This window comes from Trachinotus anak, unplaced genomic scaffold (genome assembly GCF_046630095.1).
Source record: "Trachinotus anak isolate AG129_WGS33_773 ecotype Australia unplaced genomic scaffold, CSIRO_AGI_Tana_v1 ptg000032l, whole genome shotgun sequence".
In the NCBI taxonomy this organism is placed as follows: domain Eukaryota; kingdom Metazoa; phylum Chordata; class Actinopteri; order Carangiformes; family Carangidae; genus Trachinotus; species Trachinotus anak.
The window spans coordinates 19,556,576-19,584,328 of record NW_027273883.1 but is presented as its reverse complement, the minus strand read 5'-3'; the positions used below and the strand labels follow the sequence as shown (position 1 = coordinate 19,584,328).

The 27,753-nt window shown below is 39.6% G+C and overlaps 2 protein-coding genes across 5 annotated transcripts in view; both read right to left on the bottom strand.

Moving 5' to 3' along the window:
* Positions 1 to 19,596, bottom strand: part of LOC139612709 (ankyrin repeat and IBR domain-containing protein 1-like) — a 33,492-nt gene extending 13,896 nt beyond the window's left edge. The window contains exons 1-11 of one of the 2 annotated variants that reach the window (XM_071468567.1): positions 19,417 to 19,596; positions 16,819 to 17,103; positions 15,480 to 15,780; positions 14,134 to 14,316; positions 12,607 to 12,724; positions 9,505 to 9,713; positions 5,280 to 5,368; positions 5,013 to 5,157; positions 4,245 to 4,411; positions 2,689 to 2,777; positions 1,692 to 1,822 (exon numbers count right to left, since the gene is read on the bottom strand). In XM_071468567.1, the coding sequence (XP_071324668.1) occupies positions 1,692 to 1,822; positions 2,689 to 2,777; positions 4,245 to 4,411; positions 5,013 to 5,157; positions 5,280 to 5,368; positions 9,505 to 9,713; positions 12,607 to 12,724; positions 14,134 to 14,316; positions 15,480 to 15,780; positions 16,819 to 17,006 (1,620 nt within the window). In that variant the 5' untranslated portion in view covers positions 17,007 to 17,103; positions 19,417 to 19,596. The remainder of the gene's footprint in view (positions 1 to 1,691; positions 1,823 to 2,688; positions 2,778 to 4,244; positions 4,412 to 5,012; positions 5,158 to 5,279; positions 5,369 to 9,504; positions 9,714 to 12,606; positions 12,725 to 14,133; positions 14,317 to 15,479; positions 15,781 to 16,818; positions 17,104 to 19,416) is intronic. The other variant, XM_071468568.1, reaches the window with a different exon arrangement.
* A 942-nt stretch (positions 19,597 to 20,538) lies between these two features.
* Positions 20,539 to 26,880, bottom strand: eomesb (eomesodermin homolog b). 3 transcript variants are annotated; one of them, XM_071470378.1, is made up of 7 exons: positions 26,022 to 26,880; positions 23,953 to 24,646; positions 23,592 to 23,746; positions 23,180 to 23,301; positions 22,521 to 22,679; positions 22,184 to 22,245; positions 20,539 to 21,925 (listed from the first exon to the last, which is right to left on the bottom strand). In XM_071470378.1, the coding sequence occupies exons 2-7, from the start codon at positions 24,474 to 24,476 to the stop codon at positions 21,139 to 21,141; spliced, it is 1,809 nt and encodes a 602-aa protein (XP_071326479.1). In that variant the 5' UTR covers positions 24,477 to 24,646; positions 26,022 to 26,880; the 3' UTR covers positions 20,539 to 21,138. The 3 variants fall into 3 exon arrangements, with proteins under 3 accessions (XP_071326479.1, XP_071326480.1, XP_071326478.1); XM_071470379.1 differs by lacking the exon at positions 26,022 to 26,880 and having other exon boundaries at positions 20,539 to 21,521; positions 21,630 to 21,925; positions 23,953 to 25,496; XM_071470377.1 differs by lacking the exon at positions 26,022 to 26,880 and having other exon boundaries at positions 23,953 to 25,484.
* Between the last annotated feature and the right edge of the window lie 873 nt (positions 26,881 to 27,753).

Below are 27,753 nucleotides of genomic sequence, written 5' to 3'. Positions count from 1 at the left end.
TATTTTAAAGTTATATCATCACAAGAATCCAAAATAGTGCTACAACACAACAAAGCCTGCCCTGCAGTAAAAATATTTAATTAACCATTACTTTAGATCTTTTGTTTCCATAAACCTTCTGAAGTTTTAAGATTCTTTTAAGTTTCTGAGGAAAAAAAAAAAAAAAAAACTGTCAACCAACCAGTGTCCTCAACTGTCCTCATGTGGAATCAATTTCACTTGCAACGATCACAACCAACCCAGCTGAAAACTTTGTGAGGTAGTTAGAAAACTAAAAAGGCAAGGCACTGACATAAAACCAGTACACTGAAGTTGAATCCCAGTTAGGAACTACAATATGTAACTTCTTATCAGTGTTGGATGCATCAGCATCGGTGGGCTGTTAGAACAAATCAAAAAACCCATAATGATTTGTCAGTCTCTTTACTGGTGTACATGATAGCATTCTGCAAGTGGGGGGACTGGAAAGATTATAAAAAATAACTAGTTTGATAATATAATATAAATGCTCTTTTTTCATTTCAAGGAAAATAAACTAAAATAAACTGTATCTCACTCACCAACTCAAGTCACAATGATTGGCCACGTGGCATCACATTACTAGTGCTGTAAAGATTAGAAGTCTGTGCTGGCTAAAACAGAAACACTCTGTCTGCACAATAATCCTTGATATTTTATAGGTTATAGGTCCAGGTCCAGACAGGACAGTGTCTAGGTCTGGACCCGAACTACGGTCCACCTATTAGAGAGCTTGAATTTATAATGTCACTATGCTTGTGGGTGTTTGCAGTATGTCTGAATATTTATGTAGTCTAGAGATACTTGGCTATCCTATTGTTGCACTATGTAAACTATTCAAAGAAATTCACACACAACACCAGTTTCAACACTCTCACTAACAATTAATTGAGATATTAAAGTAAAATATAGAAATGGGGGCAAGATTGGAGCCTACATAAAATTGAGTCACGTCATCTACAAAACAGCAGCCAAATGTAACTTAACAGTAGAACCTCAAAACGCTGCCCGGGCTGCACCAAAAGAGAATGGGCGTCCAATGTTAATGAAAATACAGTGTCTGGGTGCTCCGTAGCTCAACTGGTAGAGCACATAACTATGTATTAAGGCTGAGTCCTCGCCACAGCAGCCTGGGTTGAAATCCAACCTGGATCCTTTGCTGCATGTTATTCCCTCTCTCTTCCCTGCCTTTCTTGTCTCTCTTTACTAATATACTATCAAATAAAGCAGAAAATGCCAAAATGTGCCTGATTTATTTGAATGTGATGTCAAAACTACATTATACACTATTGATAAAACGACAAATTTTTCTAAAGATACTTATCCTACTAAAGCTACTCAAGCTATGTTTTCCACTAAATATAATTTATCACATTTCACTGATAAAAATCCCCATGCTGAGCTCTAAGTGAACTATGAACCAATCAGCAAGGCCAAAGGCTGTATGTTATGTGTCTGTAACTTTACAACTGCACCGTATTCTATCTCAGACTTTGATTTTCATGGCTATATTTTTAGATTAAATGTCAACAGTCACACACAGGTAACACTTGTGAATTGTTCATTCAGGTAATTTTCCAATAATCTAATCATTATGAATTGAAAACATACTAACCAGCACCTGATGACTGCATTAGTAAGACAGGTATGTCTAACCTCCCAGCCTAACTTACCTTTGCACACTGCATGTGGTTGCAGCCCTCATTTTTCTGTATAGGGGACTTGCAATTGGCACAGGGTTTGGAGTTAGTGAGCAACCATAAGCAGTTAGCTGCATCCTCGTAAGCTTCGCTCACACCAGCCACTTCAAGAGGAGGAGGGGGAGGTAAACAGAACAAATAAAGGCATAATGAGACAGAGTGAGAATGGCTATTACCACGGCATCTAAACAGACCACTGCACTGAGTGGGAAATTGTCCTGCCTGACTAATGTGTATTCCTTTAATATTTTGCTAACATCTCCCAAGATGCTCATGCACCCACCCACCCGCACACACAGACAGAATAATTGGCTATTATCAAAGCATCTCTGATGTGTCGTTTGAAATGCAGAGATAAAACAGAATCTGGGGAAATCGAAGAGGAAGATGGTTCCAAAGCAAAAGTATTGCTTTCATCTTTCGACAGTCTCGTCAACGAAGTGGCACGGTGGAGCAGCTTGGGCCATTTTAAATCATCTATTAGATTGCCCACAGTCCAATTACTGGTTCTTAAGGTTGCATATTTTTAATGAGTGGGTTGTTCATTTTAATTAATAATTCATCATCAGCATGGTGGATTTTAATTGGCTTTGTGCTAAACTGTTTGTAATTACTATGGTTGAGTTCCAGACAATTTACCTCCCAATCAATCACTTGACTGCAACCCAAAAAAATCCACGCAAGTAAAGGCAATGGCTAATAAACTGAATGTTTTTGTTTTAACAATTTACCACCTGGTAGTTAAAAATAATTCTACTGGTATAAAGTCTGAGTTAGAATAGAAGAAGAATGGATAAAATAAAAATGTATATACAGCAATTATTGATTAAAACCATTTCACATTAAATTTGTAGAAACAGCATAAACTCAGAAGTTTAAGTCAGAACACTGTACATTTTGTAAATTCAGATCTAACATAACGTCTTTAACACCCCAAAGCTAAAATTTGTAAATTACTATCAATACTCACATTCCTCCGGCCTCATCTCAGAGACTCTCTGTAGCCACAACTTCCAGGTCTCACAGTCACAGGGCTCATGAGCCTCACCTTGACACTCCCTGGAGTACACACACATAAATAAAGATGAACGATGGAGTTGAAATTAACTATTCGATGCAAACATCTGGCTCTTCAAATCAAGACAAATGATGACCATAACCAAATCGCACAGCGCTGTCAAAACTGTCAGCCACCATCAACTGGCCATTCCTGCCTTCCTTGTGTCAGGAGAACTATAGAAGTTGGACTTGTGTTACATCCAGTTCCATTACCAGATGTCATGTCAACTGAACTCTTCAATGAACCTGACAAGTGAGCCAAACGACCACTTTGAGGAATCATATAGTGGGGTGAGGCGCAGTGAGCTATGTAGTATTAAACAGGGTTGGGTTGAGGCCATGATATGATGGTGAGGGAGCTGTGGGGGCATTCTGCAGGGCTCTAGGAGAATGAATACAAAGGAAAGAAGGTGGAGAACTACACAGCATCTCGGCTCTTCTTCCCTTGAGCATACAACTAAGCTAGCACAAGCAAAGAGATAAAATGAGTGGTTTCAAATGTGTGCACACAAAAATGACTGGACACCCATGCAAACAAACAGACTATGTATGTTTATGCCACAAATATGAGCATAATGAGTAGTTTTGTTGTGAAAACATTCTCTACATACATATCTTATGAAGTTTCTATTATAAGTTACAGTTGTAGGAAATATAGATAATATCAATATATCTCTGTCTGTTAGTTAAGTGTGTAGCTTGTGTTAGACGAAGGTTAGCCTTGCTTGGCATAAAGACTGGTAATGGCCTAATAATAAGTGGTACATGGTTTTTACCAAAGTGTTTGGTGCTCTGACCTGTTCTGTTCTGAACAGTCCATTTTCTGTCTTATGAGATGAGAAAATCTTTTTCCACGTACTCTCAGATTTCTTAAACTGCTGTTTGGAAAACTGCAGGCAGGCTGTCATACGCCTTTTACTCAAGAATGGCTTCTATCTTGCCACTCTATCATTTAGAAATGATCGATGGAGTGCTGTTACCAACAGAGCATCACAGCTCTCTGTTGCAGAGGCCATTGAATTCTTGGTTGGCTCCATTCTTTCCTAGTTACTGGTTGGACTTGATACCCAACTGTCAGATATGTGTGGGTGATTTCAAACTTTTTCTCTCACAGTCATAGAGCACTGGGGAATTTGTATGATTTTAAAATGAAAAAAAAAAAAATCTAAGCACGTTTTATCATTTTGAGGTACTGTGTGTAATTTATCAGCAAAACATGCAGATGCATCTGTTGACACATAAACATAGAAACAGACAGACACTTCTGATGTGTCTAGTCCTTTTCTATAGTAATAAACAGCCTTTTTGGCTAATAATAACATATTCTTGGACTTTCAGAAGTTTGATTTTCAGTCATCTCTATTACTATTATATTAGAATACAAAAACAAAAGTCCATAATTTATAATACACACAATTACAGAAATGTTTACATTTTCAAATACAAGGTGTGTTACTGAGTACTGACCAGCAGAAGAGGTGGCCTTTGCCACAATCTACCGCAGGGGCCCGAAGGAGGGGAAAGCTAAGAGGGTCAGAGCTGGAGGTCCCAGGACCCTGGGCGTTTAGTCGCACAGCCCTTTCACACCCTGCCACGGGACACCAGCGGATTGCTGAATTGTTCTCCACAAATGCCTGTAACAGAAGAAGCAAAGATTTAAACCAATTGGCAACAATCTTTTGTTAAACTATAGGTATTTTAGTGAGGGTGACTGGGTTCCACTTAAATCTACCACAACATTACCAGTTACAGGTTAGAGGGTTTCTGTCTGTAAAAATCATTGAAACAATCCTTAACTTTTTAGAGGTTTGCCATGGTGTACACACAAGTGACTTAAAAATCTGAAAGATAACAAATTGAGCTGATAAAAACATGTTGACGTGTGCTACAATAGTCCCCTACACTGTGCACATTTCTGTTTTTGAGTCAGTTCGGCAGCTGTAACAGGTCTTAAGTGCTGCTCTATTTTGTGAGTGATTCAGTCTTTACCCAACAAGGAAAATAATAATCCCAAAAATGCAATGATGTGCCTGTGCAGCTTATATGAGAAAATGTATTTGTTTCTATGATTTGGGCGTTTACTTTCATCAGGGTTTGCCCCTTTGTGCTATTTCAACTGGCATCTATATTCATTCTACAATCTACAGCCTACAGGTTCAATATTCTGTGTAGAAGGCTCACTGTTTAAAGAAATCTGTTTTGTGTTTGCACATCTGTGTTTTTCATCTTGTTTACCTTGATGTCAAACTGCAGGTAGCGCCTGTCCATCTCTCTAGACACCACACTCTCTATGACTTCCACAGGCACAAGCTGGTAGCAGTCAAAGGCCGGGCAGAAGATGTTATGGGCTTCACCCTCTTGGATCTTTAGATTTAGAAACCTGAGGAAGCATACATGCATTGCAGGTAGCCATTAACTCAACACAAAAGATCAGTGGAAGGAAATTAAGGACATCCCAAACCAATCCACAGAGTCTGCAGGCCACACCAAAATACAGCATACCCTTCCCAGCATGCTCTGCAGAACTCATGGCCACAGGACATGTCAACAGGTTCCTCAAAGATGGAGATGGAGGACATGCAGATGCCGCACTGTAAGACAAAAGAAAAAAGATACAATCTGTTTTAAGGCCACAATACAAATTGTTTCAAGTCCATCTAGATAAATAAAGCCTGCCATAAAAACAATTTTCTGAGCAATTCTTAAAACTATGTGATGCTATTTCAAAAGGTCCTCCATTACAATCCTGCAGTCTTTGACTTTATATGAAAACCCAAGTAGCCTTTACGAACATCCCTGTCAAGTTTTAGCCTGAAATTCAACAATCTGGAGAATGGGCAGACTGGGACATCTCAAAATGTGGTGACGGGTGGCCTAATTTCAATATTCAGTGGTTTGGCTAGGCAGAGAATATCATGTCATAATAAGATGTCAATGTGCTTAACTGCACACAATGATAGTCCTTGATGTATGAAGAAAACACTGTGCCAAAGGCCAGCCCAAGCCAGAATGATGACTTTTGATGATTTCTGTTCCGTCATCAGATTTATTTTCCCACACCCACAGACACTTGAAACACACACAGATACAAATAAGGACACACACACACACACACACACACACACACACACACACACACACACACACACACACACACACACACACACACACACAGGCCTTATTACAGTGAAAAACTGACCCTCACAGAAGACATGAAGGACGCAGTGTACTTCAACAATGTACGTATTGATTTGTGAAAGAGCAAAATGTGATATAATCAACTGTAACCTTTAAACAGGCCCTTGAGTAGACTCAGTCGATTGGCACAGTGCAGTTCAACTCCTTCTCTGTGCCACCACAAAAGACCCTGTCAGGCAAATGCAACCTATAATTTCTCATAAAGTAACTGATAAATCAAGTCTGTCATCTTCAGCTATCAACAGTCTAGTTACATACTGAAACACTGTATTGAAATGTCCACTAAAGGATAAATCACCCAGATCATCCCTTCTGACACATCCTATTTTCCTCACAGGCCGCAATGTCATAAGACCCTGATGAACAATATCAAATGTCAATGTCATATAAATTCTAAAATACAATAAATGTCCAAGGAAATGCCATTTTTATGCTTACAGTGAAGTTCCAACTTACACTTGCTGAGCACTTTGGAACACCATATTGATACTGGACAATGCTCTCTGCTCTCTAACCAGCTTCAGTTCGTCGTGGCTACCAGATGTTGGAAACAGTCCTTTGAGATTCTGCTCCATGTTGACATGACTGCATCACGATATTTCTGTAGATTAGTCAGCTGCTCATTCATGCTGTGAATCTCACTTTCTACCACGTCCCAAGGGTGTCCGACTGGATTCAGATCTGGTGACTGGGGAGGTCACCGAAGTTCACTGAACTCACTGTCATGTTCATGAAACCAGTTTGAGATAACTTTTGATTTGTGACATGGCGCATTATCCCGCTGGAAGTCGATGGTAAACTGTGGCCATAATAGGATGCACATGGTCAGCAACAATACTCAGACAGGCTGTGGCATGCAAACCATGACTGACTGAGGGGCCTAAAGTGTGCCACAAAAACATTCTCCACACCACCAGCAGCCTGGAGTGTTGAAACAAGGCAGGTTGGGTCCACAGAGTCATGCTGTTGGCACCAAATTCTGACCCTACTATCTGTGTGCCTCAGCAGAAATCCAGATTCATCAGCCTACGTTTTTCCAGCCTTCAGCAGTTTTGGTGAGCCTGTACCAACTGCAGCCTCAGATTTCAGATTTCTGCAGGACATCCGTCTCAAGGTTTGACATGATGTACATTCTGAGATGTTTTTTGGCTCACGACAGTTGTAAACAGTGGTTATTTGAGTTACTGTAGCCTTTCAGTTAGCTGGAATCAGTCTAACCATTCTCCTCTGACCTCTCTCATCAACAAGACTTTTCTGTCTGCAGAACTAACATTCACTCTATGTTTTTTATTTTTCACACCATTCTGAGTAAAAACTCTAGAGACTGTTACCTGTGAAAATCCCAGATCAGCAGTTTCAGAAATACTCCACATTAACAATCATGCCACACTCAAAGTCACTGAGATTTTTTTCCCATTGTGACATTTGATGTGAACATTAACTGAATCTCTCAACCTGTACCAGCATGGTTTTATACATTACACTGCTGCCACTGCTTGTATTTACAATACAATCCACAGTATTCATTGCAAACCATGCACCATGTACAAGAGTCACAACAAGCGTGGATAATATTTTTTGCTGACATTTAGCATTTTAAAAAACTCATAATACAGTTTTCAACACTGAAAACTAAATTTACAGGTGGTTAACACAGTAAAGTTTCTGGAAAAAAACTTTAAATTGAAAAAAAAATATTTTTAGGCCAAACACTAATTAGATGACAGGACAGTTGACTTTGCCCTGCTATGCTGCTGAGCTCCTCTGGAAACTGATTGTTAGCCAACACACCTGAGACCTTCATTCACAGTCCTACAAAGTGAGTGGTCAAACAAGACAAATTGCCTACAGCATAAAATTAGCTAAAGGCCAGGTGCCTTTGGTTCAAATTACCTGGCGTAATTGTCACCTTGACAACTGCTCACAATGAGGACTGCTGAGGAAAATGTCCAGCATGTTTGATAATGATCCCAGAAATCCCAGACAAGATCAGAGTAACGGTAGGCAATGAAACAGGGGGTGTGCTGACCCTCCTGCAGCTGGGGGTCAATATGCCTCTACGATGACCTTGTGGACATGCAGATTAACAACAACAGCTGACAAAAGTATGCCTTCCATGATGTTTTGACAGCACACTTACATTTTTGTGACTCATGGGAGCTGTGGTTGTTGAAATGTAACAAAATATTTGTTTTATCTCTTTAAAAGTCCACATGAGATACCTGTTCATGTTTTCTTTACAGTGAAAACAATTGGCAGACAGCCACAGCAACACTTATGCAGCCTTGCTAAAAACATACCTTAGCCACTTCAGTATCTCCCTGCGTACCGACTTTTGATGGTAATGTTTTACACGGAACAATGCAACAGGATGTCCTTTCTACTTATTTTTATGGGCTCCCTTTCAGGCCTATGGAGAGTTCAGTCTTATACACTAATGACATTTCTCAAAAGTATTTCCATGCTCTTTTTTCAGAGCTTGCCAAACCATAATTACCAAACCACTGAATCTCCTAGGCATAGAGGAAGTCTTGCTTGTCTTTATGTTTGTGGGGGAGATCAGTGGCATGAATACTAATGATTGCTAGCAATACAGGGCCGGGAAATAATGCAACATTATGCAGAAAGACAGGTGTGGTGGTGAAAATTTAAAGAATTCAGCAGAAACACTTCAGGAAATCTGTGGCACTGTAGGGACTCACTTTAAATAAACATTGGAGTACAGTTTTTATGAGTACACTGCCAGTTACATTTAGTGCAGTTCCATGCTAGCCTTTACTGCTGTAGCAGCTTCTTGGCCAGGAAAACTTGCTGCTCCCTGTGGCTACATGTTCTGTGGTTTAAACTCATCTGATGGCTCTTCGCTGATGAGTACAGTTATATGACAGACTTCACTAAAATTATGTTCTCAACTACCACATCTGTTACTGTCATTTAAAGTTTTCTTAAACCTTTTAACCCCAAACCCCCCCCCCCAAAAAACTGTTTTGAAACAACTCTTCTTGGTTAAACTTGAATCTAAGGCAAGGTTACTAAGTGATACATATGAACCATTATGAACATTTTAGATTGAGTTATCAATACATTGATTTGGTGATGCCTATGTGATTCTCTTTAAGTTGTGAGGGGAACTGAAAGTTAACAGTTCTGCTGATCAATGCCTGGGGGTAGACTGAAGGTTGACTGCGATGGGAGTCTCAAGAAGACTCAGGAAATGTTCCGCTCTGACAAACAGAGGAGAGGATCGTGCCTGATTTCAGGCAAGGGTAGTGGACACCGGATGCTCCATCTATTTTGATAAATGAGTACAGTCTTATGAATCATTTCCTTTATAGAAGTGTTGAAACCTCAGCAGACGGTTCTGTATAGAAGAACTAGACCCTCCTTTTTCATTTGCATGATTGTCTGACTTATGGGGCCCAACACTCATTTGGCTAGTATAAAAGTGCCCATTTCAGTTTCTCTCCTGCCCTAATATTGAATTAATTTGGCGAATAGTCGTGACAGGGAACCTGAGGACATCACTCACCAGAGAAGACTCCTCATCGGCAGGCATTAGGCTGATTTGGTCTGGGGAGGTGACGGAAGAGCGGGTGGTGCGTGGCGTCCGGGGTGAGGGCAATGTGTCCCAGGCATTGCAGCCACTTGGAGGCGGGTTGGGCATCTGTACCCCTGAGCGTTGGCAGCATTCCTCTGCATTGGTCATCCAGGCCTCTAAGAGCTTCTCTCTGTCCCAATCTGATGCAAAAAAGTAAAGACATAATTAAAGACAAAAAAATTTTAACACGTTAAAAAAAACAGAACAGCATAATCAAAGAAAATTAGAAACCTATTAGTTTTGTTATGAGCACATGACAATGAGGTATGGAGAATAGGTTTGGACAACAGTTAAATAAATAAATAAGCTGAGGGAGGGAAACTAGGCAAATATTTCTGTAATAGAAGTGAACAATGTAGTAAAGGCCAAATGCCTAAAAAGTTGGGCATAAAGTTAGAATAGCCAGTTGAGTTGGTCTTTTAAAGCAACAAAAACTCTGCCCTACCCTAACTTTTTTCATCCATGTGATATGCAAACAGACTAGTCCCAGTTACAAAAAGCTCCTTGAAGTAGCAGATATGGATAAACATCAAAGACAACATATGGCAGAATTTCTATTCAACAAGACTGTACTTTTACTTTATCCAAACAAAATGTATTTACAAAACACATTGTTTCAGTCGCTCCTGTCTTCTATTTAAGACAGAGGCATTTTAAGATTCAGTAAGCAGCAAGCACAATGTTGTACCCATCAAAGCCCACACAAATCCCACTCCAGTGGCAACATTGCCACCTAAGCTTTTCAAACATCCAAGTACATAGACCTGCTGCCATCTGGTTTTCTGTTTTAGAATAGCTGTTTTACATTAACACAAGAACAGCTTTGAGAGCTTTTCAGTATAAATATTGAATGGACTGTGCCAGAGTGCAAATACTCTGACGAAAAAGTCCCTTCCTAAAATAAGGAACATGACCCGGTCAACTGTGCAATTAGGCCATTATCAGCCTCAAGACACATTTCACCACTAATCAAATGCCTAAGACTCTAAATGGCCTCGTTTAGATAATGAATATTGCAACAATTTCCCCCATCTCCATTCAATTAAAACTCATCAGTGAGTATGACCCTATCTTCATGCTTTTGGCCATTAAGAGAGGTCTGAAATAAAAGTCTTCACATTTAGTCTTAAATATCAAAAATTAGCTGGGAAATACAAATTGTCAGAAGTACAGAAAGATTGACAGGCTTGCAGCTTCGCAAAAGAAAGCACCACCATTGTGATAAGAAAACTCAAAATGTCTAATATGGAAATATAAAAGTAAGAAATGTGGAAATTTGTTAAGGTTTTTACAAGAAATTAATGATACATAAGTCCAAAAACCCTTCTTGTAGAGATGAACAAAAATCCTAAAATGTTCCATCCTTATTAAATAGACAGCCAGCATTCCCATGATAGAGGTGAACAAATATAGCATCATTCTGGGGTCAATATGTCTAATATGTAGCACACACAGCTCTACAGCCAGCCATTCAGCCCCATGCATTAGAGAATGGGGTATTTAAAGACAGAAAATCAACCCCAAACTGTGACACATCTGTTTGAAGTTTACTCTACTAACACAATCTGAGCTAAATAAGGTGAAGGTTTTCAAAGGTTTAAAATCAAATGACAAAACTTTCTGAGCATTTAAAGTTCTTCGCACAGATTATATTAGCTAGGTTGAGTGAAGCCAGAGTAGTTTGAGAATTGGTGGCTTAAGGCTGCAAATCAAATCAAAACTGTGACACACTTTCTCAGTACTTGGCCAAGCCTAAGCTACAAGAATATCAGTGGAGTAGTTCAAGGCCAGTGACTGACATTTATTGGCACAGAGAATATGCCAAAATGAACTTCCTTCTACGTACTTAGGTTAAAATGCTTTTACTGATTTGGCCTATTGGTATTGGTTGTTACAAGTGTAGGATCAAATCAATGACTCGAAAAAGACTGGACAGAATCATATGTGCTGTACTTTATACGGCCTGAGCTATGTGGATGTGGATATGTTTGTGTGTGAATGTGGATGTGTTAAACCCTTAACAAGGCGTGTAACTTGGCTTTTAATTCATAACTACCATTACGTCACACCAACAGATTTAGCAAGGCAAATAAAATTTTACACCCTTTGTTACTCCAATCTCATTCTCCTTCTGGTATTTAATCTACACTGAAAACATACAGTTTAGTTTTGTGAGTGAAAAAATGGCAAACACTTAGTTTCAGAGATATGGCAGTATTTTGCAAACATTTTTCATGTGAGCATGTCATTACTTATTTGTGGTGGATAGAGATTAAGCTGCCTAGTTATATTTACAAATACAGCATAAGCTAAAAAGTAATATATGCTCTTTTGCAATGATGTATGATGTAGCTCAAGAGAGCAACTTTCCTCTGCACACTATCGTTTTAGTAAGAATGGAAGATAATAAAGCCTTTAGATAAACAAATAGTACAAATGTGCAGGATACAACTCCATAAACCTATATTAGCAACAACAATATAGACAAAATAGCATAAAATAAAAAATGCATAGCTCGTTTGTGGATTAGCCAGTGTTTTCCTCACATATTTGGTGGAGAGGACAAGCCCACTAAAAACAGCATCTAGAGCATGTGACAATGACACTCCACTAAGCAAAATACAAGTGGAATTCTTTTAGAAAACAAAGGCTGTTCACATTGTGCTTGTCTTTGACTGCCAGGAAATCACTGGAGTATAGCAAGAAGTTTACATGAGACAAGGCCTCTCAAATCCCCATATACATTAAACATAAGACAAATGTAACAATAAATGCTTTCTTTACAAGTAAACAAGTAAAAAACATTTCAAGAGTCTTTAAAGCATCTCTCAGATGAAAAAGCAATATTCATGTGTAGCCTCTGTCCCTGTTGCAGTCATATGGCATTTGACTTAAGCACTAGGCCACTAGGACATTCCCTGTGCCAATATTTTTAAAGCCAATATTTTCTCTACCTCTCTTCGGTCGAGGGATGGGTACTCTGCCTTTAACATGTGAGTGACTGAATGTGTATCTCTGTGTGTTCAATAGTACCATTGGCACGCAGCAGTGCCTCTGCAGTGAAGAGTGGGGCTTGAAGCATGTCAGCTGTCTCCACTATCAGCATGTCCTTGAGCCTCCGTAGATCCTGAGGCCGCAGGCCCTCATAGAGCTAAAGAAGAGGCCAGGGGAGAGGAAAGGACAGAGTAAGCACAGGAGGAAGGGAGGGTGATGACAAGGAGAATAACAGAGGAGGGAATGGTAAGGTTAAAAAAATCAGGCCAGGTTGGCAGAGAAAAGTATTGAAAGAGCAGAGGAAAATAGATGGTGAGATCAGGGGAAGAGAAGGGGAAGGAACAAGGGTGGGAGAAGAGAATAAATCAGGGGAAGAGAAGGGGAAGGAACGAAGGTGGGAGAAGAGAATAAAGGCATTAAAGAGGACATGAAACAGCATGTTTTAGCATTGGTAGTACCCAAGTGTACTAGATAAACCCTCTTGCCAAAAATCAAATTTTAAAAAGGTGTTAAAACCATAGATAGAACATATTTACATTGGTAATTTATACTTGGCTATCTAGCTGGTGAGTCACCATTTTGGAGTGACATTTCTGAACCAGGTTGAACACACACAGTTATTTATAACTTCCATGGACAATCATGTACCTTACTACAGTAACATACATCTGACTTGCACTAATGTACAGTGTATTTTAGCACATTAACATCATTGAACAAAGTATACTCAGCAAATAGTATAGTATAGTTATAGTTATATCTCCAGTCTCTATTCTATTCTTATTTATACTATTTATTTTTTCATATTTAAGTTAGTCAGTTTAGTTGTATATAAGTAAGCTTTTAATTGTATTGTTATCTTTTACCTACTGCATGTTTTTTGTGTTTGATTTCTGTCAAGTGGCTGCTGTCACACTGATTTCCCTTTAGGGTCAAGTCTATTTATCTATCTAGCATCTTTTTCTTAATGTCTAATTTCTATTCTGGTTTTTACTTTAATTTTTGTGTTTTTACTATGTGATGTAATAGGTAATAGTTACTACTACTAGTTTTTAGGGATTGATTATCAGCTGATAATATCTGTCATGAAGTGGCTGTTGTACGTTATGGCAGTGCAGGACTGATGGAGAGCCCCAAGTGCTGTTTGCATTGTATTATGCTACGAAAGATATAATGGGGTTTCTTTTTTCTTTTCTATGCTTACATTTGTGGTGTTTGTTACATATTTGTTGATTAGACAGGAAATCAATTTAGCAAATCATGTTAACTTGATTGTCTGCTTCATATCCCCTTTAAAACAAAAATCAAATATAGACAATTACTACTGCATAATGGCAGACTATTTTGTGTGACTCATTTATAAATTTAATTATATTAATTAAGCAAAAGAGTTTTAACTGAAGCAGCAATAACGGTGAAAAAAACTATTGGGGTCTTTTATAGATTTTGCAGTAGTACAGTAGAGACCATAGAAAAGTTTGGTAGACATATGTTGGAAGTGACACCAGTTGAGGGGGACAAACTGAAAGCTGTATACCCACTGCCTCTTGGTATGTTATTCTCTACCTCTCTTCGGTCGAGGGCTGCGTACTCTGCCTCTATACCCTCTGCTTCAGGGGCAATTGAAAAGACCATCTGTGACTCCAGGCACAGGGCCAGCTCCTTGTGGTGCTGCTTCTCTGCACAGTCACATGGAGTCTCGCGGTTTTCATTCTCCGCAAACAGGTCCGCTTCTCTCTGCACCAGGGCCTGAGCAAGTGAAAACAAAATCTGTCTTTGAATCATGGGGCACACAATGTATGCAGGAACATGTAGCTCACTTGCTCTATATGTACATTGAAACACCTTAAATTACAACAGCTGAGTACCTCTAACTCTGTATTTGAAGTAAAGGCTACACAACTGTGACAGGAGTACAAATCACAATCATTTTGATATAAACTGAGCTCATGATTACTATTTCCAGTTCTCTAGTTTCAGAACCCAGGAGTGGAATTGCGCAATTTCAATTTCAGAAGTGCTGCCTTTCTTAAAAGTACAGGAGAGACAAGGTTTGCGCTTGATTGTTATTGTGGTGCCTCTGAACAAAAATTTAAGAAATATATATATATATATATATATATATATATATATATATATATATATATATATATATTTACAATAGCAATGGCTGTTTATTATTTTCATTTTGGTATATGCCACTGTACAGCTTTCATGGAAAATTCAAAAATAAACAGAATAAAAAAATTAAACTCAACAGTACAAAATTTCATAATTATGAATCATGGAAATTAATGATATAAAGCATTCAAATTTGAATATTAACAATTAGTTGGGTAGCCATAGTTGAATTCAACTTATAATTGTGGTGGTTCACATTGTAAACTAACTCCTTCATCATGGGAATTACACAGCTAGGGTATACACAAGCTCCAATTCAAAACTGAATTCTTAACAAAGGCAGATACTGATACAAACACAATGATAGCTTAATTTATCTGTGACTTTTATGTGACGCATTCTCTCCAAAGGGATTGACAGAGGTTCTGCGTTGAACAGCATCTTCCCAAAACTCACCAGGGAGGGCTTTGATCAAACTTAAAAGAACAGATGTGAGCTTGCAAATTATTGTCCCTTACCCAGGGTCACAACTGGATCTAACACAAGGCCACACTTCTACAAATCATCACAGTACAAAAGGGCAGATAGTGATAGTGATAGTGAATAATATGTGTTAACATCAGGGTTACTCTGGCCTCTTTTATCTTCCTTCCACTCAAATTGCTTCCTGTTTTATTGAGGCTCTTCAGTTTCTATCCATGAAGCCCGTAATCTATACCTAAAACATCTTACTTGTGAATATTTTACATTAGTCCAGACTGAAAAATATCCATAGGATTTTGTAATCTCACCTCAACACAGGACTTCATGCCCGAGGCAGCAGCATAGTGCAGGCAGGTGTTTTTCTTGTTGTCAGTGGCATTGACATCAGCAGTCTCATACTCTCCATGGTCCAGCTTTGCTCCAGTCCATGCTAGGATGATTTGTAGACATTCAGCCCGACGTTGTTCGTCCTCATATGGCCGTGAGATCCGAGGTTGCAAGGCCCCCTCTGAGATCAAGATCTGGGGCCCCATGCAGAGAAGGTGCAGAGATGTCTCATTGTGCACATTACGCTTGTTAGGATTTCCATCTTTGTTTAGCAGAAAAGACCTAAAATATAAGACAAGGAGAGGAAAAACAGTTGATTTCACACTTTAGCTCAATGACCCAGAAATGGCTTGGTGTTGGTGGTAAGCCAATACATTTTAGTAAATGTTTCACTTTTTTTGGTCAAAGTAGCCTCTTGGGGTTTAAGATTTTTACCCTGCATTTTTTCTTCTCATTTTTAAAATCATTCCATCATCTGCCAACCCAAACAAATTGTGAAAATAACAATAACCAATATCACTGTTCTGTTATGCACAACTGCTTTGAGTTTCACCATAACTGTACATTCTAAACCATTTTAAGTAGTATACTTAATAATAATTAAAATTAAATCTACAGAATTACACAGTAGAGACCCATGCGGAAATCCAAATTGCAGTTTTGTGGCTGTCATATGTATCCATCCATCTATCCAGACATATATTTTGCTTTCACTTGACTTCGGGGTTATTTGCTGCCATTTTACAAATACACCTTGCATTTTTCAAAGTCATGTATGAATGCAAAGAGTGAGTAAGCATCATATCAGCAAAGAAAGGATAGGGCCTGAGAAGAGACACACAGGCAAGACTGTTAGCTTGTCGGATGGGAAGCTCTTGGAGTCCCATCCTATTCCACCCCAGCATGTTGCATTCCTGAGAGCTGCTAACAGATGGCTATGTGGAGAGACAGATGGGACAGAGATATATAGAGATGAAACATGAAAAGATTTCTCTTTTAATGCAGCAATGCAGTAGTAGATGGGACCAGTTGATCAACACACTGCTAAAAAGTAAGAGAAGAGCTCAAAGGACACCTGATATCTGAATGGGTACCACATACAGTAATACAATAAAAAATTAAATCGAAAAAAAAAAAAAAAAATTTCAGTATCATAGCAACAACCTATAGCACAACATATTAGTCCTTCATCTATCAACGCTTAGATGTGCATTCTTCCCTCACTAACAGAAGCCAGTCCAAAAATATGTCACTCCAAATATAAGCATTATGTCTGCTTGCTTGCTTGTTTGTTTGATTTTGTCCAGGCCACAACCTGACCTGAGTAGGCGTGTCATGGCATGCCGGGCAGCATAGTGCAATGGAGTGTTGTGCTGGTAGGACTCTCCGTATGTAGAATTGGGATCCAGAGCCTCCTTGAACTGCGGGTTGCTCTCATAGAGTTGGCAGGCCAGCACCTCATCCCCGTTGATGAGAGCCTTTCGGAACTTGGTCGCTGTGTTCCCCATCTCTTCTCCTACCGTGGATTCAAGCTCTGACTGACAAAGCAGCCTCTTAAGTCGTGTTCAACCTGCTCAAATCCGACTGACCAGCATACTGAAGGTCCTAAAGAAAAGAAGAAAAAACTGGTTAAATTCCTTTATTGCTTTCTGAGTCCAACAAGGCCCTACTAGCAGAAAAAAAAGTCACTGAGCATGTCTGTCAGTGAAAAACTCCAATATTGAAATCCAGTATTTTTTATCACTGTTTAAAGAAAAGCAGCCCTGCATCTTGGGTATAAATCACTTCCACTCCCTCGGTATCATAAGGATGAGAGATGCATCTCCAAGGTTGTTCAGGCTGCTCTGCCACAAGCCCCTGTGTCAGCATCACCAATGCACTATAAACTGCCTCCCTGCAATCCTCTTTTTATTTTTTGTTTTGAATAGCCAAACATAATGCCAGCAAACCTCACACAGAGAGAAGGACAAGACTTCCTCTGGTATCACCAGGTGCTTCCGCCTCTCTGTGCCAATGCTGCCCATCCTACTGAGGCTAGGAGTCATTGTGAAGCAAGAGATCCTCAACTCAAGAACAACATGCAGCGAGTCAGCATTTCGCTTCCACCAGAGCACCATATGGTCATGACTGTTGGCCAGTGTGATGCTTTTATGTATTTTTGGTGAGCTACAGCACAAATCCACAGAACACAACATTGTCTCCTACAGCACAGTATGCACTACTTCATGAGAGTAAAATTCATTCATACGGAACCATCATTATTATGCAAATCCTTATACACAAGAATTTCTCTCTTGATTTAGGCAAGTTGTGTACACAAGTGAAAGAAAAAAATGCTCCCAAATACCACAAGAGTGTACATCCCCAATGCCCAACACCCTATATGTTATATGCTTTTTCCACAGTTTATGTGAAAAGAGTCAAGTGTGGATGGGTCTGGCTCATGGTCATTTTTATCAGCCAATCTTTACACATTAACAGCAATCAACACCTACATAAGATACTGTGCATGTGTGTCACAGATAAGAAAGAAAAAGGAGTTAATTCCCGTAGTTCCATAACCCTTGGTCATTTTCCAGGAAGAGGTATTACTCACTGTGATTTGGAAAGATTTTCAGTGTCACATTACAATAACATGACACAATGAGCAACACGTTGAAGAAAAAAAAGAAACAAAGATTTACAAGCATAAATATATTTGGTCAATGAACACTCCTGTGGTAACATTAGTTATCTAATGCTACCAAAGCAATAAGTATACATGTTTACACTTATGAGGTGCTCACATGGTGCAGTCACATACAGAGGCAGATACCTCTTCAGCTTAAAGTATAACCATAATTTCCCACAGTCAAGTTTCAGCTTTTTAGAAATCCAATGTAGAGTGGAGGTAAGGGTAAAAGAGGTTGGACCAGAGTGGGACAGGACTTTGTCTCCTCCTCACTCTCTGTAACAGACTTATGATAGGTCACTTCACATTCATTTATTATTTGTTTTTTTTATTCTGTCAGTCTGAAATACTTAATGCCTATACTTATTTAAATGTGTTAAGTCATTGCCGATATTACACCACAGGACCCATACTTTTAAATGACATACCACTAAGAAGTTTTTCAAAAAAAAGTATTCGTCGTGTCGACAAAGAAGGCAAAATGACACAATTGAACTCGCCTTGTATCAATAAATCTGTGTCAAGCTTGTGCCATGTGAGGACAGACACCCTCATACCCACACACAGTCAGGGGGCGAAACGGACACTGTCTCCCCTTTGACAACACTTGTAAACATCTTATCTTTGAACAGAATTATATAACCGAGTAACACATACTCCTCGATAAGGTTACTCTCCAAACACATAACTAATTTACCTATCTGACAATAGTTAACGACACTCCCCCATATCAGCGCCAACCAACGACAACCAGCTACAGCTCTGTAACAGCACCAGCAGCGTTAAAAGATTTCCAAAAATTATATCAGTTTGTCAGCGCAGCTTCACACTTGTCACTAAACTCCTTCATACAGGCCTTTCCCAATGTTGTGTGGTGTTTAACATTTTTGCTAGTTAGCTCAAACCGATAGCAGTGTGTTGTTGTGTTGTCTTAATGAAGAGTCCACGACAACGCTTTGTTACATTTCTGGTTAGTGCAAACATTCACCAGGCAAATGACCTTAGATAACGTTAGCTTAAAACCAGTCAGTTTGTTGAAAAGCCTATTGTTAAACATAATACACAATACTGCTTGCCAGCTGTATGTTATTCAAAACAAAAAACATCATGACGCTAGCATCTGCGTTGGCTAACGTCAGTGCATACGCTAGCGGGTCAGCTAGCAAGCTAATCGTGCTTTTAGCCAACTTAGCTAGCACAGTTGATAAACTCACGCTAAACAAAGAGTAACACGTATGTCGACTTACACAGACGGTACATCTCGCTGTGGTAGACCTGACCTTGTGAATTAACTGTCAGACGCTAGCGCAGGAAAACTGAAGGTTTTCTGGTTGAGTGAGGCAATGCTTCTCTATAAATAATGTGATCTCAGAGCAGTGATGTTGTTCCTGTCAACTCTCCGTTGACTCTGTAGGCTGCTAGTCTGGTTGCCAGGTTTCAACACAACCCCCCAAAACAGGCGGAGAAAGGTGGCTTATAATTTTTCTAAGCGATGTTATAATGTTAAAGCATATGATAAACCCAGGGACACCGACATTAATTAAGTTAAATTTAAACGACAGTTTTATGGGTGGTATCCTATGGACATTCACTGGCAAACCAAGTGCAACTAAGTGTTGTTTTTGTTGTTTTTTTTTTTTTTTTAATAAAGGTCCATCTACTTCTTGTCTTTTTATTCGTCCTCTGCTCAGCACCGTAATTATGCATATTTGTGGTTATAAGAATGACATACTGCACAAACCTATGCTATTTAATGTGAGTCGTGTTCCCATGATCAGAGTAGGAATGGGATTCTTCAAAATAAAAGAAAAAGGTTAAAACTCTACTTTTCGGCCTCTGATCGCTAAGAAGAGATTGAAATCACTGCTGTAAAGGGGGCACTGTGTCTCCATCCCAACTCAACAGGCTGCTGTCATGATTGGTTTTTAGTGGCTGTGAATACAATGAAAGACCACTAGAGTGCGACAGAGTCCACAGAAACAAATAATACTGACATGAAGTTATGCTTCATAACCTGTCCCTTGAACAGTCTGATTAATAAGACTTATTTTGTGACTTGGCTTTTGTTGTTCATTAAAGAAAAAAAAATAATTAGGGTTTTTATTCTTGAGGTTCTTGGCTCTTATACGCAATGAACCAATCAAAATTCATAAATTCACAGAATATTATATCGTGTGTAATTACAGACAATCTTTAAGTGCTGCATTCATATACCAAATGAAAGTTTAATATTAAATGTACACATAAGTCCATTATATGTAAAATAGGCCTATACTGTATTTTAATGTATTGTGTATTATGTATGTGTGTATTGTGTCTGCATTTTCTAAGGGGCAAAGGGGATTTAACTTGAAATAACTACTCACATATTCCAAACAACACTTATGCTTTTTATTATCAAATATCTGAACACTGCAATGAAGGTATATACAGCATAGTATTTTCACATTTAAGAGTGCATGATTTTCATATCAACAGGCCTTCAATAAATAATCTGTAAACACGTAATCTCAGTGTGAAGCCGGTTACAGTAATGTATGCAATAATAAAACATACATAACACTGTTTTGTTTTTTTTTTTGTTGTCGTTATTTTTTTTAAACGTGGCAATTTAAACAAATGCTTTGGCACTTTCAGAATTGCAAATACAGAGTTACATAAATGGGGTGTTCAAAAAATATTTATCCAAGGAAAACAGATTGACTTTAGAAGGACAAAATAAGACTACATCTCAAGGTGGCAATGCTCATTGTGCCACACATGTCTCATGACGTTTAATGCCATTATTTAAATGTGTCCTTCATATTTCTTGTGTCACCACAGAAGGAAAAAAAAAACATTTTTCAACACCAAGACAAATTCTGGGTGCACACATACCAAAAAAGCAAAAGAATATTTCTTACTCATGGTCGCAGATGGAGAACAACCAAAATTACAACATGAGGCTGTATTTTTTGGAGATAAATCATTTAAGGGTTTGTGTAAAAGGAATAGTAAGCTGCCATGCCTTTGGATGAGGGGGTTTCCTTGCTATAGGAGCTACTGTTGGTGGCAGCTGAGGCAATGTCCTCACACTTGATCTCAGCGGGTGAGTCCTCTGTGCTTGGACCATTAAGGGACAAACGCCTTCGTTTGCAGGCCGTGGAATAGGAATCAGCCTTGTCAAGGGCAAGAGCTGACGTGTGTGTCTCTGTCCATGGAGAGATCAGGCCTCCACTGCCATTCACCTCCTCCTCTATCTGTGGTTTAACTTTGTCTGAGTCCTCTGGGAAACCAGCAGTGGGACTGGGTCTGGGAGACCAAGGCAGACTTGGAGTCACCTTTCTCTGGTATGCTGCTCTGGACCCCCACCCTGCAGACATGGTGGTGAAAGGAGAGTCTGGGTAGTAGCTGAGAGCATGGGATGTTTGCATGGACAGGGATTTGATACCATAAGGAAGAAGGGAGCTTGAGTATTCACCCTCATAAGGTGACAGATCTAGCTTGTTGTTGGTGCTAGTGCTGTTTCCTCCTTGCTGCATGGAGGTGACAAACCACCTCTGCGAAGCTCCATCTTCAGTCTGAGGTGAGAGGAGGCTGGTAGTCTGCGGTACTGTTCTCTCACTGTTGTAGAAGCGATTCTGGGGAGGGTTGTTGACAAATTGGTCCTGGAAGAAGGGTTGCATGGCGTAGCGGGCACCAGGGACAATCTGGTGGGCACGTGGAGAGTCATTTGGAGATGGGGTGAGGCGGTCATTCTCTGGCACAGTGTACATCCTAAAAAATACAAATACTTATGAACTTGAGGTCAAGAAAGGTTAATGTCTAGGTGAAAAAAAAAAACTGGTTCAAAAATTTCTATCAAAATGAGTTGGCACACTTTACTTAAAACTGTTTTTTGTTTTTTTTAAATCACAAACCAGTAAAACAGTTGATGCAATAAAACATATAATTTGATAAGTTTTGGTACTGTGTAGATGTTGTATTGATATTCAATTTATAACTTAAGAGCAAAGCATGACAATGAATACTCACGAATCATAATTATCTCTGAATCCTTTGGCAAAAGGGTTATGATCAATTTTCAGCTGTGTGATCTGAAAGAAAGCAAAATGCAAGAATAAGGAAGGTATTCTGATGTGAAAATACAGAGAAAACTAATGTAAAGAAGCAACTGGTCTATCAACCAGAAACATATAAAACTATAAGGAAATAGCACACATGTGCTTAACATTAGATATTGCTGTTCATGTCCACTGAATCAGTTTCAATAAATAGAAATCATAAATGGTAAAATAAGTCAAATAAAGAGAGTAGAAAGAGTAAAAAAAATATATATATATTTTTTTAAATCACATATTTTCCTGCTTACATCCGTGTTCTGGTAGGCAGTGACAGCAATAAACTGGGTCTCTGGAAAAGTGAAGCTCTGAGTCTTAACGTCACTGTTCATGTCCTCCACCCCGTCCTCCGTCACCTCCACGATGTGCAGCCTCGGCTGGTATTTATGCAGCGACTGCAGGACAATCATCTGCACGCACGGTAAAAAAAAATAAAAAATAAAGACAAAAATCACCCGTGAATTGTTGAACGTAAGCAAATGATTTGCGCATAAAGGTTATTTTTCTAGGAGTGGTGGAGGCTTACTTATTTATAACACTGGCAGCAGAATTTAGCATCTAGCACTTGATTTCATTTTATTTGATGAACCTGTTTAATTCAAATAGGCCCTATTCGATTGCACAACTTCTGTTGAGAACAGCTGCATCATATCAAATACATTTCCAAACACAAATATAAAAACTGAAAATGGCCTTCAACTGTTATATTAATTAAGGATGCGGTTAATTTTGTCTATCATGAGCAAAAATCCAACATATTTGAACGTTTGTCGTTGATGCTAAAAAACAAGTAATTAATTAGAGTTCATCGAAGATCATTCTGACATTTGCATTCAGTCCATTTAAATCTTCGATGAGGGTTGAAAATGTTAATTCAGGTGAATTTATTTCCGAGTTTGGCTGAGCCCACCTGTGAAGTATTGTGACTGGTGCCTTTGTTGTTGGTGAGCTTCAATTTGCTGAAGGAGATTTCTTGTCTCATCCAGTGGGCCCCTGTGTTTGGAGACTCTGGATGGATATACACTTTGTTCCCTGAAATAAAGAAATACATTCATGTACAGACAAAAGTCAAGTTAAGAGACTGTTTAATGGGTTATTCGTTGAAAATAAAATGATTCAGCTTGCACACCTATATTTTACAACCTATAGGCATATCGTTTTATTTTTGCAAATAGAAAATAAGCTAATTAAACAATCTTACAATTTCCGCATTTCAGGGTTTTTTTTTTTTTTTATAGGGGCGTAAAGGATTCAATTACTAAGAAATCAACACGGTGGTTAAATGAAATGTTAAAATGCCAAATATCGACCTGTCTCCGTACCTTGGCTGCTGTTGTCCGCCTTCCCACAGGTGACCCACTTGCCACCCTGAAATCTCCAGTGGTTCGGGTCAGCCAGCACCACCTCCACAAACACGTTGTAGTGCGCTGTCAGGCTGAGACCGGCTATGTTGAAACTGAGAAACGGGAACATGCGTCTGCAAACACGGCGCAAAAATATAAAATGAACAAGCGATACTCCCCTCAAACATAATCACATTATCTGGCATTCATAATAAATCAATGGAATCAGACAGCAAAAAAAAAAAAAAATAATAATAATAATAATAAAAAAAAAAACACTGAATGAGAATCAGAAAGAAAGTTTAATCTCCACGATTGCAGACCACTCCTGCCATCTCACCTGCCCTGCTTGGTGATGATCATCTCGGTCTGGTGTCGGTGGAACTTGAGCCACAGCGGTCGGTTGCAGAGGTAGACCTGGGCCCTCATCCCTGGGCCGGCGGTGGTGAGACTCATGTTGCCGAGAGCGGAGCCTGAGCCGGTGTAGGGCGGGTATATGCAGCCGGGGCTCTGCCCGAGCTGGTAAGCCGAGCTGAAGTGACTGCGACCGGCTGTGGAGGGAGAAAACCCCGCGGCTGGCAACACGGAGCCCAGGTGCAGAGATGAGGGGTACCTGCCAGCGTTGGACGGGGTGTAAACCGTCCCACCGGGAGTGTAGGGGATAAAGGAGCAGGGGTTCGCTGCCTCTGGGCTTTGTTTGGAAACTGTTGGAGGGAGGTAGTACCGGTCAGCACCCATCCCGTGCTCCGCGTACCTGCTGCGAGCAGCCGGATCATCCCCATCTACCGCCGGAGACTTGCGCCTCTCCTCCGCTGCTTCCTTCGTCGAGGGGAAGGTGCTGCTCTCTCCTTCACCGCCGAGCATGGCTGCTTTTCTTCACTCAGTCTCGTCTCCGATGGTTGGTGGCTTTCGTTGAGCTGACACCGGTCTTCTCCAGGGACTTTCTTCCCCCTCGGAAATCACTCAAACTATTTCACTTGAGGTGTCTTCTGCTAAAAGCCTCCTCTTGCCTGCATCCACTGCAGTCCGAGTCCCTGAGACAGAGGCAGATAGGGTTAAGGACAGCCTACAGGCTACATGTCAAGTCATTTGGCTGCCTGAGTCACCAGCGTATGAAAGGCCTGATGCAAGTGCCAAGCTGGAGAAGTGCGCAACGCACTGAGATGTTTGTGGAAAGTGTCCGTCATATCAAAGCTGAAGATGTTTGTGGGCGTATCAGAGTGCGGCTGTGAAGTCTGCACCAAACTTGAAATGTTCAGTCATTGTCTCCTTCATCGGTCATTTGCGGCTTTAACTAAAAAAGTCATCTTTGGCGTAGGGGGCTCTTCACCCTTTATTTGTTTAATTTCATCATTTTCTTCTCCGTTTTATGGTCATTACGGTAAATAGGCTATTCAATTACTTTTAGTGTAAGGCACCGTGTTGAAATTCACCAGGAGAGGCTGGGAGGCTGTCAGGTCAAGAGTTCAGACCAGAAGAATTTGCAGGCCATGTCATGCAACTGAATGGGGAAGTGTGTATGCGGGCAACATTCAGAAATAAATGAAAAACTTTGTTTTATTTGGATAATATTGGAGAAGACTCGCCTCCAGGTAAGAGCCAGTTTCTTGTAAGTCATCTGACAAACTTGAAGTAACGCACAGATTTTTGGGGGCAGTTTTGCGGTGTGAAGTGAAAGCTCGCCCCCGACTCTCGAAATCCGTGGCACATTTTGAGAGAATCTCGTGAAGCCTGAGCGGCAAATTCTTCGGTAAAAGCAAATATTGTTTTTGGTCTTTGTTTGTTTGTTTTTGTTTTTTTGTTTTTTTTACATTTCATAATGATATAACTCCACATCTTTCCAGAAATAATTGAATGTTATTAGGTTGGCAAGCCATATATCTATAAAAAGAAAAAAATTTGAAAAACAAATTGTAAACATATGTAGACTTACTTTCTTTGTAAGAGATGTGGTGCTGTTAATCCTATATTATTATTCAGAGTTAATGAATTTGCATTCATTCATAGATCTGATGCGGCTCTGTGTCCCACCGGGACACCAGACGTGAAAAGGGGAAATAGCCAATTATTTTTCCGTTTGAAGAAACCTGTGATGTTTCCTGGATCAGACAGTCCGATGTGAGAAATGACAAGAACTAATCTAAACGACTCTATTGAGAAAAAAAAGAATAGCGGAATACAAACAGCCAATATCTGTGTATAGACATAAAAAAATCATTTCATGTCGCTTAATTCCCTGTAAATAACTCCTTAGAATATATTAATGCATAGGCCTATTGCGTTTAGGGCAAATAATGTGTTAATTTCTCATTTATTACACTGAAAATAATATTCAGTGGGAGAGTGTAATTTAAAACTTAGCCTAAGTATATATATTAATACATCCCATATGAAAATATATTTACTCACCAAGCGATTCTTCTGGTCCTCCTGGTCCCGTTTGCAAATCAAGTTCAAGTCACAAAAAAAAAAAAATATATATATATATATATATATATATATATTCTAACTAAATAAAAACTCTCTCAGGCACGGCCGAAACAACCTGCGAAGCTGAGCCCATACCAGCACATGACATCATGTTGTGTTTGGGGTCGAGGAGGGAGCAGAAGATAAAACCTGAGCCATGTGGAGGCGGACTTATCCGAGTGTAGAGGCGCACTCCAGTTTCACCGCTGCTCTCTCTTCGTGGCCATGACGCACAGATAGCAGCCTATTATCAGATTCTCCTCCGAGCTCCAGGGGAGGGGCAGGGGATCCTCAAGCATCATGGCCAAGGTGCATGAGAGCGAAGCTGCTGCTTCCCAATGCATCCGTGAATTGTTTCCATCTTATCAGCCTCACAAAGACATCACCAGAATAACACTCCCATCAGGGCTTAGAGAGTGTCTGCCGGTTTACTGTGACCTTACTGTGCCTTACATTGTTATATAACCTGTGTAAAGACTTTGTAGAGCACTGCCCCCTGTGAATGAAACCCATTTTAAAACAAAGAGAAAAGATACATTCATGTCCAGATATATGAAAGGTGGTGCTGATCTGGATTTGTTCAAAAACTTTTGCTATCTCGACAAAATTAGCTCACAAATGTATAAGAACAACAGCATGAAAATCACTGCTCATTTCAACTTGAAGCAGAGCCCTGATTTCATGCTCCAGTCTTTGTGATATTTTACCGATAATAACATGTTACAAAATGTGTAAGACTGTGAAATTAGAACTGGGAAGTAGGTAAATGTGCCTCACTGACAATGATAAAGATATCAAACATTAATATAGTAGGCCTAAGTACAATTCTCTAATTTTAATGCCAGTGTTACTGCAATGGCTGAACATACGCAACTTGTCATGACTGAAACTCATCGCAGTCTGTAGCTTTGAAAGACTAGGAGACATTTACAGTCATTGTGATCTAAAAAGTAACCACTCAATGCAGAAAAAGATTTGTTCCAGTGTTTATCTTCAGAGAGGCAAAAGGACATTTTGTTTGAAAGATTTGTGTGAGAACATCAACAAGTTAACACCTGAACTCACGTTCAAACTGCACAATGCTGATGATAAAAGCTGCTTATTCGTTGCCCCAGTATACAGTAAGATTAGTCACAGACATGCAAAGAATTTACAGATAATTTTAGCTCTTAAAGGGGCCCATATCAGACTGTTTCCTCCTGATACTTTCTACTTCAGTTCTAAGGAAACCAGTTACAGACTTTAAACTACTGCTGGATGACTGTGTTAATGGCACACCTTTTAACAGCTTAAAGACCCGCTCTCCTCTCAAGGTCAGACGATGCTCAGCTGCAGCTGCTGCTCACTCACAGAAAAGTTTGCATGATAAAGACAGTGAGAGGATCAGTGGCGCTGGTCGTCACCTCTGAAATAAACACACCGCACATCAAACAAGACAAATCAACTATTTAGGTAAACTATTTGAACAGCAAACAGTCTAAAGCTAATACACTTCTGCTGATTGCACTGATAAACTAATTGACTTGTTTGATCACTTCAGGAAGTCATGAATATAGAGTTAGAATTGACAGATCATGGTGTGCTGAGCAGTTTCATTTGTTTCATTTGAACAAGCCGAATTTCCTCTGCTTGCCTATTTCCCCTTCTGCTGTATATATATATATATATATAT